Source organism: Bufo gargarizans, chromosome 3 (assembly GCF_014858855.1).
Source record: "Bufo gargarizans isolate SCDJY-AF-19 chromosome 3, ASM1485885v1, whole genome shotgun sequence".
NCBI lineage: Eukaryota > Metazoa > Chordata > Amphibia > Anura > Bufonidae > Bufo > Bufo gargarizans.
This window is the reverse complement of record NC_058082.1, coordinates 51881357-51897215: the sequence shown is the minus strand read 5'-3', so window position 1 is coordinate 51897215 and position 15859 is coordinate 51881357. Positions and strand designations below refer to the sequence as shown.

The window sequence follows — 15859 nt, the reverse complement described above, 5'->3', positions numbered from 1 at the left end:
GTAGAGCCAAAAAAGACCCCCATACATAGAGGGGCCCAGTGCCTGGACATAGGACAGGAGGGAAGGAGCGGAGCCAGAGGAGACCCCCAAACATAGAGGGGCCCAGACTGTGACTTACTTGTCTTCAGGCCAGCCAGCCAGGGACACAGGCAGCCGGTGCACTGCTCACGAATCTTCCTCCCTCTCTTGAGGACAGTCCTGACTCGTCTCTCTCTCCTCAGCTCAGGGCAGGCACTGACTCTGCTGGTGGAAGCCGACGGCGTTCGAGCCGATTCTCCCGCCCGCCCCCTTGCGCCACTGGCCAATCAGCAGCTGCCTCAAGCCCTCAACAGAGTTGCCTTGACGTTCTGATTGGCCAGCGGCTCGAGCGCCCCATGCAGGCCAGGCTGGCTTGGTTTCATCCTGATTCCGGCAGAGTGGCAGACGGTCCGGGTCAGGAGGAGGTCAGGTCAGGGCATCAACCTCAGGTCGGGGGGGGGGGAGTGCGCGACGACTGATTGCGGAAGTCTGAAGAGGAGATGCTGGGCGCTGGGGAGAAAACCAGCCGCATAGCCGGTCATGAGTGGGCGGGGCCACTTAGTGTGGGCGGGGCCTTCTCTGCGCTACGGGCCCCCCAGTGCCGTGGGCCCCATAGCAGTGGCGTGGTCTGCCTCTATGGGCGGTACGCCACTGTGAATGACCCAATGTGCACCTTGAATATTATATACCCTTTTAGGGATAGATTTCAAATAGCTCTGATATAGCAGAAACCACTAAATTATGAAATTGCTAAATTGGGAATTGTACTTCAACCCAGAACAAAAAATGTGCTTTGACGGACACTAAATATCTTTCCAAGCAACAACAGTACAGCGGTAACGAGAGATTTAGCAGGATATAAATTTGAGGCCTAGTATTTAGGCGCTGGGTGACAGGTATGGGTTTAGTGACAGAATTAGACTTGGAAATACACAGTAGCGGGTGTGTGTGAAGTTATTCTGAATGACCCAATGTGCACCTTGAATATTATATACCCTTTTAGGGATAGATTTCAAATAGCTCTGATATAGCAGAAACCACTAAATTATGAAATTGCTAAATTGGGAATTGTACTTCAACCCAGAACAAAAAATGTGCTTTGACGGACACTAAATAACTTTCCCAGCGACAACAGGACAGCGGTAACGAGAGATTTAGCGGGATATAAATTTGAGGCCTAGTATTTAGGCGCTGGGTGACAGGTATGGGTTTAGTGACAGAATTAGACTTGGAAATACACAGTAGCGGGTGTGTGTGAAGTTATTCTGAATGACCCTATGTGCACCTTCAATATGATCTACCCTTTTAGGGATAGATTTCAAATAGCTCTGATATAGCAGAAACCACTAAATTATGAAATTGCTAAATTGGGAATTGTATTTCAACCCAGAACAAAAAATGTGCTTTGACGGACACTAAATAACTTTCCCAGCTACAACAGGACAGCGGTAACGAGAGATTTAGCAGGATATAAATTTGAGGCCTAGTATTTAGGCGCTGGGTGACAGGTATGGGTTTAGTGACAGAATTAGACTTGAAAATACACAGTAGCGGGTGTGTGTGAAGTTATTCTGAATGACCCAATGTGCACCTTGAATATTATATACCCTTTTAGGGATAGATTTCAAATAGCTCTGATATAGCAGAAACCACTAAATTATGAAATTGCTAAATTGGGAATTGTACTTCAACCCAGAACAAAAAATGTGCTTTGACGGACACTAAATAACTTTCCCAGCTACAACAGGACAGCGGTAACGAGAGATTTAGCAGGATATAAATTTGAGGCCTAGTATTTAGGCGCTGGGTGACAGGTATGGGTTTAGTGACAGAATTAGACTTGAAAATACACAGTAGCGGGTGTGTGTGAAGTTATTCTGAATGACCCAATGTGCACCTTGAATATTATATACCCTTTTAGGGATAGATTTCAAATAGCTCTGATATAGCAGAAACCACTAAATTATGAAATTGCTAAATTGGGAATTGTACTTCAACCCAGAACAAAAAATGTGCTTTGACGGACACTAAATAACTTTCCCAGCTACAACAGGACAGCGGTAACGAGAGATTTAGCGGGATATAAATTTGAGGCCTAGTATTTAGGCGCTGGGTGACCGGTATGGATTTAGTGACAGAATTAGACTGGGATATGGCCAAAAAATAACCACACTATTGCTGGTTAAATGCACTTGGTGACGGGCGCAGCTTGCCCCTGATGTAGTATATGGCCAAAAAATGAACAGACTATTGCTGGTTAAATGCACTTGGTGTCACAGCTTGACCAACCACACTACTGAGGGTTAAATGCACTTGGTGACGGGCGCAGCTTGCCCCTGATGTAGTATATGGCCAAAAAATAAACAGACTATTGCTGGTTAAATGCACTTGGTGTGACAGCTTCACCCTGATGTAGGCTTTAGCCAGAAAACAACCACACCATTGAGGGTTAAATGCACTTGGTGACAGGCGCAGCTTGCCCCTGATTTTGTATATGGCCAAAAAATGAACAGACTATTGCTGGTTAAATGCACTTGGTGTGACAGCTTCACCCTGATGTAGGCTTTAGCCAAAAAACAACCACACCATTGAGGGTTAAATGCACTTGGTGACAGGCGCAGCTTGCCCCTGATTTTGTATATGGCCAAAAAATGAACAGACTATTGCTGGTTAAATGCACTTGGTGTGACAGCTTCACCCTGATGTAGGCTTTAGCCAAAAAACAACCACACCATTGAGGGTTAAATGCACTTGGTGACAGGCGCAGCTTGCCCCTGATTTTGTATATGGCCAAAAAATGAACAGACTATTGCTGGTTAAATGCACTTGGTGTGACAGCTTCACCCTGATGTAGGCTTTAGCCAAAAAACAACCACACCATTGAGGGTTAAATGCACTTGGTGACAGGCGCAGCTTGCCCCTGATTTTGTATATGGCCAAAAAATGAACAGACTATTGCTGGTTAAATGCACTTGGTGTGACAGCTTCACCCTGATGTAGGCTTTAGCCAAAAAACAACCACACCATTGAGGGTTAAATGCACTTGGTCGCAGCTTGTGCTGGCGCACCACAAGACACAAAATGGCCGCCGATCACCCCAGAAAAATGTGACTGACAAACGGTCTGGGCAGCCTAAAAACAGTGAGCAATTGAGGATCAGCAGCTCAATGATCCACAGCTGCAGATCGATCAGTTAATCAAGTCCTTTGGAGGAGTTAATCTGCCTAATCTCGCCCTACTGTCGCAGCCGCAACCTCTCCCTACGCTAATCAGAGCAGAGTGACGGGCGGCGCTATGTGACTCCAGCTTAAATAGAGGCTGGGTCACATGGTGCTCTGGCCAATCACAGCCATGCCAATAGTAGGCATGGCTGTGATGGCCTCTTGGGGCAAGTAGTATGACGCTTGTTGATTGGCTGCTTTGCAGCCTTTCAAAAAGCGCCAAGAAAGCGTCACAAAAGCGCCAAGAAAGCGACGAACACCGAACCCGAACTTTTACGAAAATGTCCGGGTTCGGGTCCGTGTCACGGACACCCCAAAATTCGGTACGAACCCGAACTATACAGTTCGAGTTCGCTCATCCCTAAAGTCAAGGTCTCTAGGAGATGAGACTGACTCCTATTTACGCCTCTACTTATTTTGACATTTTGGTCAGACAAACCCTTTAGTCTTCTAGTTCATGAACAGGTCTTGTGCACACCTCACATCATTCACAGTGGTTTCAGCATCCATACACCACCAAATCACCTACCTTTTATTATTGTAAGGTAAGTTTTCCCAGATCTCAGGAGGAACGTAATATGGTGTCCCGACATATGTACAGGCATAGGCCATTGGACTGTGAATAGAAAGCACTTTTTATTGTATGGACAGTGTTACAATTAGTGATGAGCAAATTTCCGCTTATGAAATTCATTCACACTTCGTTTGTTGGTTAAAGGTGAATTGCGTTATGGATTCCGTTACCACGGACCATAACGCAATTCTATGACGGAATGCCTTTAGAAGTATTCTATTATTCATAATAAAAGTCTATGGGCTGCAAAACAGATAAATAACGGAATGCCTCTAAAGACATTCCATTATAGAATTGCGTTATGGTCCGTGGTAACGGAATCCATAACGCAATTCACCTTTAACCAACAAACAAAGCGTGAACGAATTTCAAAATATGAAATTGGCTCATCTGTAGTTACAATGAATAGGTGCTTGGGACATTTTGTAAAGGTGCCTGATGAGCATGGTGTCAGATTGGGGAAAAATGGCCTACTTTTTCCCGAGAAATAGCATTACTCTTGAACTCGGGCTGTGTCTGGTTTTGTAGCTAATCCCTATTTAAGTGAATATACTGTATCTACAGTACCATAGACAGCGATAAGGAAAATACCCATACTGTATATAGATAATAATCAACTGCAGTATTATATTATATATATATATATATATATATATATATATATATATATAAAGGTTTTCAGATAGTTTTGTTGTACTAGAAGGGAATTTGTGGTGTGACATTCACTGCTTGCTGACAGACAGAAATGATGTTTAGACAAAATTATCCTCATTATTAATGAGGTCTTAAAGGGGTTCTCTCTGGGCCTGTACCTAAAATTCCTTTTTCAGCTAACCCATGGAGAGAAGACATTTTGAACAGTAATTACCCTTCTGTTGCTCCCCCCAATTCCGCAATCCTGGCTGGGGTCATGTCCCTACCCGACTGTGTGTGGGCCCTTCCTCTGACATCCCTACCTGATGTACTCCTCTTTCTTCCTGTTCAGATGCATAATTTACATGAGGAGCACATCTGGTGGGGATGTCAGAAGAAGAGCCCGCAGGCTGTCAGGTGGTTGCATGACCCCAGCCGGGATTGCGGAATCTTGGAGCGACAAAAGGGTAAGTACTGTTCAAAGTGTCTTCTCTCCACAGGTTAGTTGAAAGCCATTTTACATACAAACCTGGAGGACCCCTTTAACTCTTAATGTTGGCCTGTGAATTGTAAGGAGAACATCCTCAAAGACAGTTAGCCAGAAAAATGGCTTTTAAGCCTTATGTTTTAGGACACAAGCCAGATCTCCTGGTCCTCTGTATGCCGGGGATCCTCTGTGCACATGTTCTTATGTTTTATTTGCTTCTCTTATAAACTTGCTTTTTTATTGTAACCCTTCTATTCTAAATTAACATTTTTATTTTTTTTAAACATACAAATTAACAGTTTTTTTTAACAACTACTTCCACCATGAGAACTATTGAAGAGTGCCAAGCGTCATTATTAGTAGACGACATGCTAAATACCTGCAGTCGCCACTACAGGGTTCATGTGAGCTCATTGTGTAGAATAGATGGTTATCATATAAAAGTATGCAGCCTGCTCCACAGCATCCCCTACTGGCGGCTAAAGATAAGTTTCAAATCTATCTCTATGCAGGGGAGCTCTGTATCAGTAAACTGGAGTTTCAACTGCTATAAAATTAAATTAAAATATTGATCAGAATTATTTTTTTATCTCTATGGAGTATCCTAGTCTGAAACTGACCATATTTTAATAAATGGTTCGATTAACTTCACTTTAATTTTTCTGCATGAACACATGTGTAGAGTCGAATGCTGCAAAAATAAAAACGCTGTATGCATCATCAATGGAGATGCAGAATAATCACATCCATTATATAGTGAAAAAATACAGAATATAAGAATATTTACAGACATAATAAAATGGATCTAATACAGACATAAGGCTGTAATAGATATACTTATGGAACTCCATATGGATGAAAATACGGCCATTTACAGCTATTTTCTTGATGCAGTATGGCTGCTTTTTTCTTGCAGTAATGTGAATTAGCACTTGGGTTTGTTTTTATACTAACAATTATTGGTGCAACATATTACACTAATGGCCACAAATAAAACAGAGCACACTTAAGAATAAGATTTCGTTAAAGTCCTTCCATGGTATCTGATTACTGCAGTAAAGACGGCTAGAACAGTGTGTGGGCATAGGACGGGTGTATTGTGCAGCAGTATGAAAGGCCAGTAGGTGCATGTGAGGAAAAACTGCAATAATTACCTGGAGAGAACACGCGCTGATCCAAAGTCCCCCAACTTTATGGTTCTTCTTTGTGTAAGGAAAATATTCTGCGTTGAAGAAATTAATATAGCGTTATACCTATATAATGTCTAAATGTCATCTAACAAGGTTCTCCTTTCTCATTTTATACATCTATAAAACCTACATTCAAGACAACAGAAGTTTAAACTCCCTTTGATTACAATTGATCACAGCATTTGAGGGCTTATACGTCCATGATCGGAGTTATGTTCGATCACAGACATTGCCTATGTGTGTCCTATGTATAACACAGCAGTCACCCTCCTGACTTCTGCTTTACATGTACAGTGGTTACTGGGAAGAGGTTAAACTGGCAGATCAGAAAAACAATTCCAAACCTGTCCACAGGTTGTGTGTGGTATTTCAGGTCATTGGTATTCACTTAAAAGGGGTTCTCCGGGAATTAAGAAAATGAAAATACTTAAATATTACTTTATTATAAGTATATTCTCAAATACCTTTGAATATTTATAATGGCTCATTTTGTCTGGGGAGCAATCATTAGGAGAAACAAAATGGCTGCCGTCCTATTAGTGCACACAAAACCTGTCCTAATCACACAGGAGGACAAGTTACTTCACAACACTGAGCTAAAGAGCTGCCTCATCCTCCTCTCTGCTCTGCTTGTCAGGGATTATGATCCCGAATACAGATGATAAGAACTTTAGCTGAATCTCTGGGGAATTTAGTTCATGAGGAGACATGAAGTACAGAGAGGACGGACAGGACAGACTGTGGTAATGTGGTGCTGTGGTAATGGAGACTGCATACAAGTGCTGCTGCTCATTAGCCACATCTCACCCTCCTCATCATCTGCATTCCCAGAGATTCACCTGTATTCAGGATCACGATTCCTGACAAGCAGAGCAGAGAGGAGGACGAGGAGGCTCTTTACCCTAAATGTTGTGAAGTAACTTGTCTTCCTGTGTTATTAGGACAGGTTTTGTGTTTACTGATAGGACGGCGGCCATTTTTTTTCTCTTAATGACTGCTCCCCAGACAAAACAAGCCATTCTAAGTAATGAAAGGCATTTTTGAATATATTTATTATAAAATAATATTTAAGTATTTAAATTTTTTTAATTCCTGGAGAACCTCTTCAAAGGGGCAAAGCTACAATGCTTGACACAACCCATAGACAGGTGCAGATCAGTTTCTGGAAGAAAGCAGCTATATTTTTAAGGCCCCATGCACAGGTTCATATCCGTTTTGTGGTCCACAAATCGCAGATCCACAAAACACAGATACTGACAATTTGCGTCTCGCATTTTCCCATTCGGCATGTCCTGCCCTATGTTAAAAATGCTTATTCTTGTCTGCAAAACAAACCAGAGTAGGACATGTTTTATCTTTCTTGTGGAACGGCAGAACTGACATATGGATGCGGACATCACACAGTGTGCTGTCCACATCTTTGCAACCCCATTAAAATGAATGGGTTGGATGCGGACCAATAACACGGTCATGTGCATGGGGCCTAACCCAGATGTCCAGTTGTCTGCTGGATATCTGGGTCCTCATGTGGTTAGGACTTGTAGTTGGGAACCTCTGGCAGTGGTTGGTTCAAGATTTGACGGGGCTGTTGTAGATCAGGAACCTCCATGGGGCACTAGATGTTAACCTTCTCACCTTTGACTTAATGTCTCTGTGCAGCACTCGTTTCTCATGAACATGCTGTATGGCCAGACATATCTGAACAAACCAGTGGAGGACCTGGTAGAGATACAGATGAAAAACACAGATCAAAAAGGGTCCTGAAACTATACATACATAACATGGGATGTACAGGCAGGACTGGCATATTTCTACATAATACACAACTAAATAAAATATCTACCGTATTTATCGCCCTATAAGACGGTTTTTGAGGAGGAAAAGAAGAAAAAAAATATTTTGAACCAAAAGGTGTGCTTTTTTTTTAGTGGGCTTTGAACTAATGGTAGACTGTGAATGACACTATTATGGGAGATCTGTGGATGGCACTGCTATGGGGGTCTGTGGATGGCACTGCTATGGCAGCATCAGTGGATGGCACTACTATGGCAGCATCTGTGGATGGCACTGTTACGGCGGCATCTGTGGATGGCACTGTTATGGGGGCATCTGTGGATGGCATGACACTGCTATGGGGGGATCTGTGGATGACAGATTAATAGCATCTTATGTTATGTGTCAACCACAGATCCCCCGTAACAGTGTCCCTGTGTATTGTGAATGACCCCCAATACAGGGGATGGGGGCCGGCATCTACAGTAGTTTTGTAATGGCAGCGGGGGCCCAGTGCAGTCATTGTATTCTATTGCACCGGGCCCCGCTCACTGTACTAATCGTATCTTACTGCAGGCAATGTTTAACTATAGAAAATCTTCAATCCAGCAGCCTGCACTTACGACCATAGCAGGCAGGAGGCTGGGCGGGGGCGGGCAGGCGGGCACTGGCAGCGTAACTCACTACGTCACGTGCCCGCGCCGCCTGCTTTATTCATATTTTCTTTAATGCAATATTTCTTCTTTTAAAGTTGAGATGAACATATGACTTATGTTTAACTTTTTATTGAATAATTTCAAATAAATGACAAACACAACATTACAGAAATATGAATATAATGCAGAATCCTCAACGTCAGATCATAAAGCATAATAAAGACCATTTATACAATGAAAAAAGATACAAAAATAACTTCTTTACAACCATTGCCTCCCAAATTGTTCCTATGTCATAGAAGGAATGGCACCAGAAGAATAGATGCCTAGGACGAATTATTAGCCCTGATGGTAGTATTACTGGTAGACACAACGGGACAGATTTATCATTACGTTAGGACAGAAAACTGGCGTGAAAAAGTCGTACACTGAGTGTTCATTTTTGAATGCCACTTGCGCAAAAATTATTTTGCAAGTGGTGTTTCTCCGCCATCCTTACCACTTTCCCGGGTGGTGAAAGGCAGGGCCTTTGGCCAAGCCACATTTATAATCTTCTGCCCTAGATTTCAGTTGCGGCTCATGGACTGCCGGATGCTGCGCCTAATTTATTAGGAGTCGTGCGCAGCACCCGGTAGTGTACCTGGTTATTGTAACCCAGCATACGCCGCCGGGCTATGATAAATCCCCCCAGATGCATGAAAGATGGACAGTACGAACAAGAATGTGAGGGAAGTGAAGAGGATTTTGGAGGTTGGCGAGTTAAAAAAGGAACTAGGTGAATAGCGTCTCAAATTCGGGGGGATTTCTGGCAACACCCTGTTAGGGGTACATCACGTAAACACAACTTTAAATGGGAATATGTACAAGATGCCAGTAAAGTGTTAAATCTGAGGGCACAAAATGGAGCTGTGATATAGCGCCTAGAATAAGGATTTAGGGGCACCACAACTTTAACCTACCAGGAGAATTTGTACACTGGTTGGATCAATATAAGGGAAGCCTTGCGGCTCTTACTATAGCACCTACATATCCGCCAAAAGATGTGCCTTTTTGCTGTTTTACACCACCCATGTAGATTTGAAAAGTGGTTTAAAAGTGGTCATGGTTAAATTATGTACCGTAATTAGTTTCATGCCAGATTTATCTTTGTGACTTTTTTTTAAGTTGCAAAAAGAGAAATTGCAATATCACTCCAGTAGGGGGTGGTGTTGGAAAAGCAGAGTAGAATTTGTAGACAAAAGTGTTCTTTTTAAAGATGCACCAAATTGAACAAAGAACGTGCAACTTTTTATAACCATGACAAACTTTTTGCCAACTCAAAGCAGAACTCACCTTTAAAAAGTCCCATCATAATAGACCCCCCATTGTCTTTTATCATCATGTTTTTATTCAGGTACTGACCAAGTTCTGACACACCTGTTGGGATAAATATGCGCTCCAATATCTTCCACTTTGGCCCATCGCTCTATAAAAGCCTTTTAAGCCAACATTCTGAATATGGAGTTCAGTTTTGGGATCCACATTGTAAAATGCATAGAGGAGGGATCACCCCTAAATTCTACTATGACAATACCTACCACCATAAAAGTAAGGCATACAACCTAGAGGCTCTGCTCTCTCTGCAACTGCAGCGTCCTCTCCACTTTGATTGACGGAGCCAGGCTGCGTGATCATCATCACTCCTGGCTCTGTCAATCAAAGTGCAGAGGACGCAGGAGTTGCAGAGAGAGCAGAGCCTCTAGGTGTAATGGCAACGCCCCCGTTGCTCTTAGAGGCTCATTTGCAAATATTAAAACATAATTTTTCTCAGCAATGCGGGCACATATATGAACATGGGACCAACACAGATGCCTTCACCTGCCAAGAGCACATGTAACAGGTCGGCCAGTGTCATAGGGACAAAACTGCTGACAGATGCCCTTTAAGAAGCCCTATAATTTCTGTGTATGAAGAAAATAAGGGACACTTACTGTGTGTTCTGGAAACAGTTTTCCTCTCTGAAGTTTAATGGTCTCCAGCAGATCGCCCCGATCACAGTATTCCATCACTATATACAGGTGGTCATCCGCTGTCATTACACAGCCATAGGCAGAAAAAAATGGATCAGTAATATAAAAGGAATTTAGGTTTAAACCAAAGACATACTGATAGGGAATTTAGATGGTGAGCCCCACTGGGGACAGCAAGTGATGATAATGTCTGTATGTAATGGAGATAAACCATTAATATTGAATTTTAGGAAACCCCTTGGTACCCAACTTCATGTATACAAGAAATAGCTAGATTAATAGATCACAGAGGATCTCTATGCCTTCCCCGCACTGAGACTTAAAGGGGTTTTCAGAGTTAATGAACTGTACGGATGACTAAGGTATTAAAATAATAGAAGCAACTTACTTACCACTCTGTACCTCCCCTTGTTCTAGTGTATTCTCTCCGATCCTCCCCGCCAGACTACAGCGGTGAGGTTCCCCTAAACTGCTCATGACTGCTGCAGCCAATCACTGTGCCGTATACCACTCCGCGTTGGAGCGGAGAGAGTTTAGATTGGGGAGTATAATTTTTTAAATTATATTAATACCTTTTTTCAATTCGTTTTTTAAACACCCTTTTCACGGCCCATTTACTGTATATGGGGCAATAATCAACCAAAGGATCATTCACAAGCAATGCCCACTGTAAGCATGTCCAGCATTCCTCCCATTACCTCGCTGTCAGCGTTCACAGCTGCACTGAATTACACAGTCCGGACTGCTGTGCTGTCCTAACATAATGGAGAGGACTCCTGTGTACATGCACAGCAGTCCTGACAATGTATTTCAATGCAGCTCTGAGCACTTACAGCTGGGGATTGGACGGCAATAGGAAAACGACTATACTCATGTATACCTATAGATGTAGTCCAAAATTGGGGTGACAGATTCTCTATGATAGCTGCACTTTGTATAAGAGGTCCTATCTCCATTTAAACTTGGTCTGCTGTTCTGTATCTCCCTCATGCTTTACACTGCAGCACTGCCTGTTCAATTTTGCTTCTTTGTGTAAGTGGAAGGTCAGTACGTGGAGAGATAATTAGGTTACAGTAAGGACAGAAGATTATAAAACTACAGGGACCCAAGCCCTCAGATGGAGGTAGGGGCATTAATAAGGGGAGGAGCTTTCATCAGCCATTGATTAGTAAACTTCTGACTCCTCCTCCTGAACGGTGCAGGACTCGCTGCGGGAGGAGAGGTTTTGGGGAAGTTGCTTGGGGTGTTTCCAAATGTTGTGCCTAGTTACACCCTTGGGTACAGTAAGGCCCCATAGACTACTTTGGGGTCTGTATTACGGCTGCATACCACTTGCATATTACACTGGTGTCAATGGGTGGCCGAAATTAAATGAACTCTACAATTTTGGCAACCCCTCTGTAATCACCAGTGTGGGCACAACACAAAAATACACATCTCATATACTGCAGACCTTCTTATGAGAAGGACGAGGCCTTATTCAAGCAATCAACGGTGGACAGGAATCTCTTCCTTACTTTTCAGAAAAGAGGTTCTGCAGCATCTGCATCTCAAATTCTGTAATTTTATTTAACCCCTTGGCTACCAGAGGTTTTTTCGTTTTCATTTTTCTACCCTATTTTCTGTGAGCCATAACTTTTTTATATTTCCGGTCACATAGCTGTATGAGGGCTTATTTTTTGCAGGATAAGTTGGACTTTCTAATGCCACCATTAATTATGGCATAAAATGTAGTTGGAAGCGGGGAACAAATATTCCAAATGGGTGGAATTGGAAAAAAAAAAACACAATCCCTCCACCATTTTATGGGTTTTGTTCCCACGGTGTTTTGTTTACGGCAAAACTGACCCATAGCCTTCATTCTCTGGGTCAGTACGATTACAACAAAACCCCATATGTATAGGTTTTTCATGTCTATATAGTGTAAAAATAAATTTTAACTGATAAAAAAAAAAATATTTTTTTTTTTACATCACCATATTCTGAGCCCCATAACTTTTTTTATACTTATGTCTACTGAGCTGTTTAGGGGCTCATTTTTTGCAGAACAATCTGTACTTTTTACTGATACAATTTTGGCGTGTGCTTGACTTTTTGATCACATTTTAATAATTTTTTTGGGTAAGAGTAGCTATTTTGACCCTTTTTTGCCATTACGCCATTCGCCGTATTCAAATTTTTTTTTCTATTTTAATAATATGGGAGTTTTCGGTCGCGGTGATACCCATGATGTTGATATTTATTGTTATTTAGGTATTTTTTTATTATATTTTTTTATTTTTTATATATTTTTGTAGACATTTTTGTGATCATTTTGTGGCTTATATATGAGCTTGTTAATTATGTTTTTTAATTTTGTTCTTTCAGGGATTTTATACAGGTGAAACTTGAAAAATTTGAATATCGTGCAAAGTTCATTTATTTCAGTAACGCAACTTAAAAGGTGAAACGAACATATGAGAGACTCATTACAGGCAAAGCGAGATATTTCAAGCCTTTATCTGTTATAATTTGGATGATTATGGCTTACAACTTATGAAACCCCAAAGTCTCAATTTTGAGGTACCCTTTGCTCAGGGGGTATGGATTAATTAGCTGACTAGAGTGTGACACTTAGCGCCTAGAATATTGGACCTTTTCACAAAATTCTAATTTTAAGCTGCATTAATGCAATTCCTTTTAATTTGCATTAGTGAAATAAATTGACTTTTCCATGCTATTCAAATTTTTAGAGTTTCACCTGTATTTGCCATTGAAAGTCAATTTTGCTCATTTCTTATCCTGGCCCACCAAAATATGGCCTGGTGGCCAAAATAAGAATTGCAGCCTGAACACTTTCAGCCTCATCAGCGAGACTGAAGTTGTTGAGCGCAAGTACCGACGCCTCATTTGGCCACACGGGGCATCGGTAGAAAGCTCACGCCTCCGTGTTTTTGCGCATTGGTGAGGTCACGGCATCTAAAGCATTTAATTATTAAGTATTATTGCCGGTCACCAGCAGCTGCTGGTAAACTCTTGCAACATGCCGGTCCGCAGGGGAGAACACATGAGGTTCACGGTGAGCTGAAGGGTACAATAGTTCAGCAGGTACTCACGGTTAGCAGATGCCTCCCTGGGCCAGCAGTGCAGTGAAGGGGAAAACAGCATTCTCCGGGGCACACTCTGATATGAGGGACACAGGCCAGATGGTGGCTGAGGTGCCCTCAGTGGTAACTTGGCTTTATGTGCTTATGGCTAGGTCCCTTTAGTCGTAACACCAGTACCGTTGTGGTATAACAATAATGAGAGTAGTAGTTGAATTAAGGAGTAAGACAGCAGTTAAATCCAACTCAATACTTTTACTGTTTTTCTGGTTCTCAGTAGCAATAATTCACAGCCAAGACAATATCCCGTCAGAGGGAAAATATTTGCGGGCGGTGTGTATATATTATTTACCGTAGTCACAGAGTACCCTCTGTTATAAAACGTAGCCTTTAATAATATGCATATAAAATAACAAAATCCCACAAAAAGCACAAAAGAAAAGAAAAATGACAAAGCATAAGTGGATAACCATTGGGTATACTGCAGAGAGGATGTTCCTGGTTCTCTCCAAGTGGCTGGAGGAAACCGTTTTCGGGGCAGGGTGGTCGCATTTGATTTGGGCCTGTCCCTGATGCTGACCCTTTTCTTAGTGGTCCCTGCCATGGATTCCCACTGGGATAGAAAACTTCTCAACCTTCCCCCAAGCTTGGCGTCATTGTTTATCGGATTGTTTATTTTGGGGATTGAGGAGGAAACCCCTGCCTTTCCCCCCTTTTTGATAGCTCCACCTCCCCGATTTTCCTTTGCCCCTGTCCCTGACTTGATCGCGCTGTCCGGCTTTTCTTCTGTCTTCTTATTTGCTGTGTGCAGGAAAAGGACCTGTGGTGACGTCACTCCGGTCATCACATGGGCCATCACATGATCTGTCGCCATTGTAAAAGATCATGTGACGGATCATGTGATGACCGGAGTGACGTCACCACAGGTCCTTTTCCTGCACACAGCAAATAAGAAGACAGAAGAGAAGCCGGGCTGCGCGATCAAGTAGATTAAGGCGAGTTAAATATATATATATATATTTTTTTTATTTTTTTTTTCACCCCTCCAGCGCTATTGTACTATGCATTCTGTATTCAGAATGCTATTATTTTCCCTTATAACCATGTTATAAGGGAAAATAATAAAGATCGGGTCTCCATCCCGATCGTCTCCTAGCAACCGTGCGTGAAAATCCCACCGCATCCGCACTTGCTTGTGGATGCTTGCGATTTTCACACAGCCCCATTCACTTCTATGGGGCCTGCGTTGCGTGAAAAACGCACAAAATACAGCTTGCTGCAATTTTCACGCAACGCACAAGTGATGCGTGAAAATCACCGCTCATGTGAACAGCCCCATAGACATGAATAGGTCCTGATTCAGTGCGGGTGCAATGCGTTCAACTCACGCATTGCACCCGTGCGGAAAACTCGCCCGTGTGAAAGGGGCCTTTGAGTTTCTGGCAGATGACTGTGAACCCACAGCGATCTTCCAGCACAATGTGATTAGAGACCATCTAATATCCTGCCTGCAAAATGGCAGGATCACAGGTTTTCCCAAAAAGGTCAATTAGCGACTCCATGTCTTTCATGACATGTCGAGTCTATGATGGGCCAAGAGATCGCCCTGACCAGAAGCCTGATATTACCGAAACAGCCCTTGATCCTCTACGTCACCAAAGCTTCAGTCTCTACCCAACCCCAGATTACAACCGATGACCCATGGTACAGATCTAGAACCCACAGACTTGCTGGTAAGTAACCAGTGACTTTTCTAAGTTTAATCATCTTCATGTATTAATTGTAATAATGTCTTCTCATGTGATAATCTAAGTATGTGTAGTAAGTACTTAGAAAACCACCCAAGGTTCGGGATAATCACACCCCACAAACATTGGCCTTTTAGCCTATGGGCCCCATAACTTTCCTGCGTCTATAATTATACCTATTTATGAGGGGGTATCCTCATTTGTTATTTTAACTCTGTCTTAGAGACCTGATTTATCAGACAGTTGTGCCCTGGGAACATGTGTCAGACTATCAGGTGATAGGGACAGCATCCACGAGAAGACCTTGTATCTTGATTGGGTAGATTGATGATTTGTGATTGGTCTTAAGAACCAAAAAGATACCTAAAAAAGGTAAGATCCTTGCTACAGGAGTCACAAAATGTAATGCGATTTATAACAGGAACTCATAATAGTAACAGACACGAAGCCAAGTTCTGGAGACACCA

At 42.4% G+C, this 15859-nt stretch overlaps 1 protein-coding gene across 2 annotated transcripts in view; it reads right to left on the bottom strand.

The window, feature by feature from the left end:
- Positions 1-15859, bottom strand: part of NEK3 (NIMA related kinase 3) — a 53313-nt gene that overhangs the window by 23281 nt on the left and 14173 nt on the right. For both annotated transcript variants that reach the window (XM_044287315.1, XM_044287316.1), the window contains exons 4-7: positions 10523-10620; positions 7759-7842; positions 6088-6155; positions 3769-3855 (exon numbers count right to left, since the gene is read on the bottom strand). In XM_044287315.1, coding sequence (XP_044143250.1) covers positions 3769-3855; positions 6088-6155; positions 7759-7842; positions 10523-10620 — 337 coding nt within the window. The remainder of the gene's footprint in view (positions 1-3768; positions 3856-6087; positions 6156-7758; positions 7843-10522; positions 10621-15859) is intronic.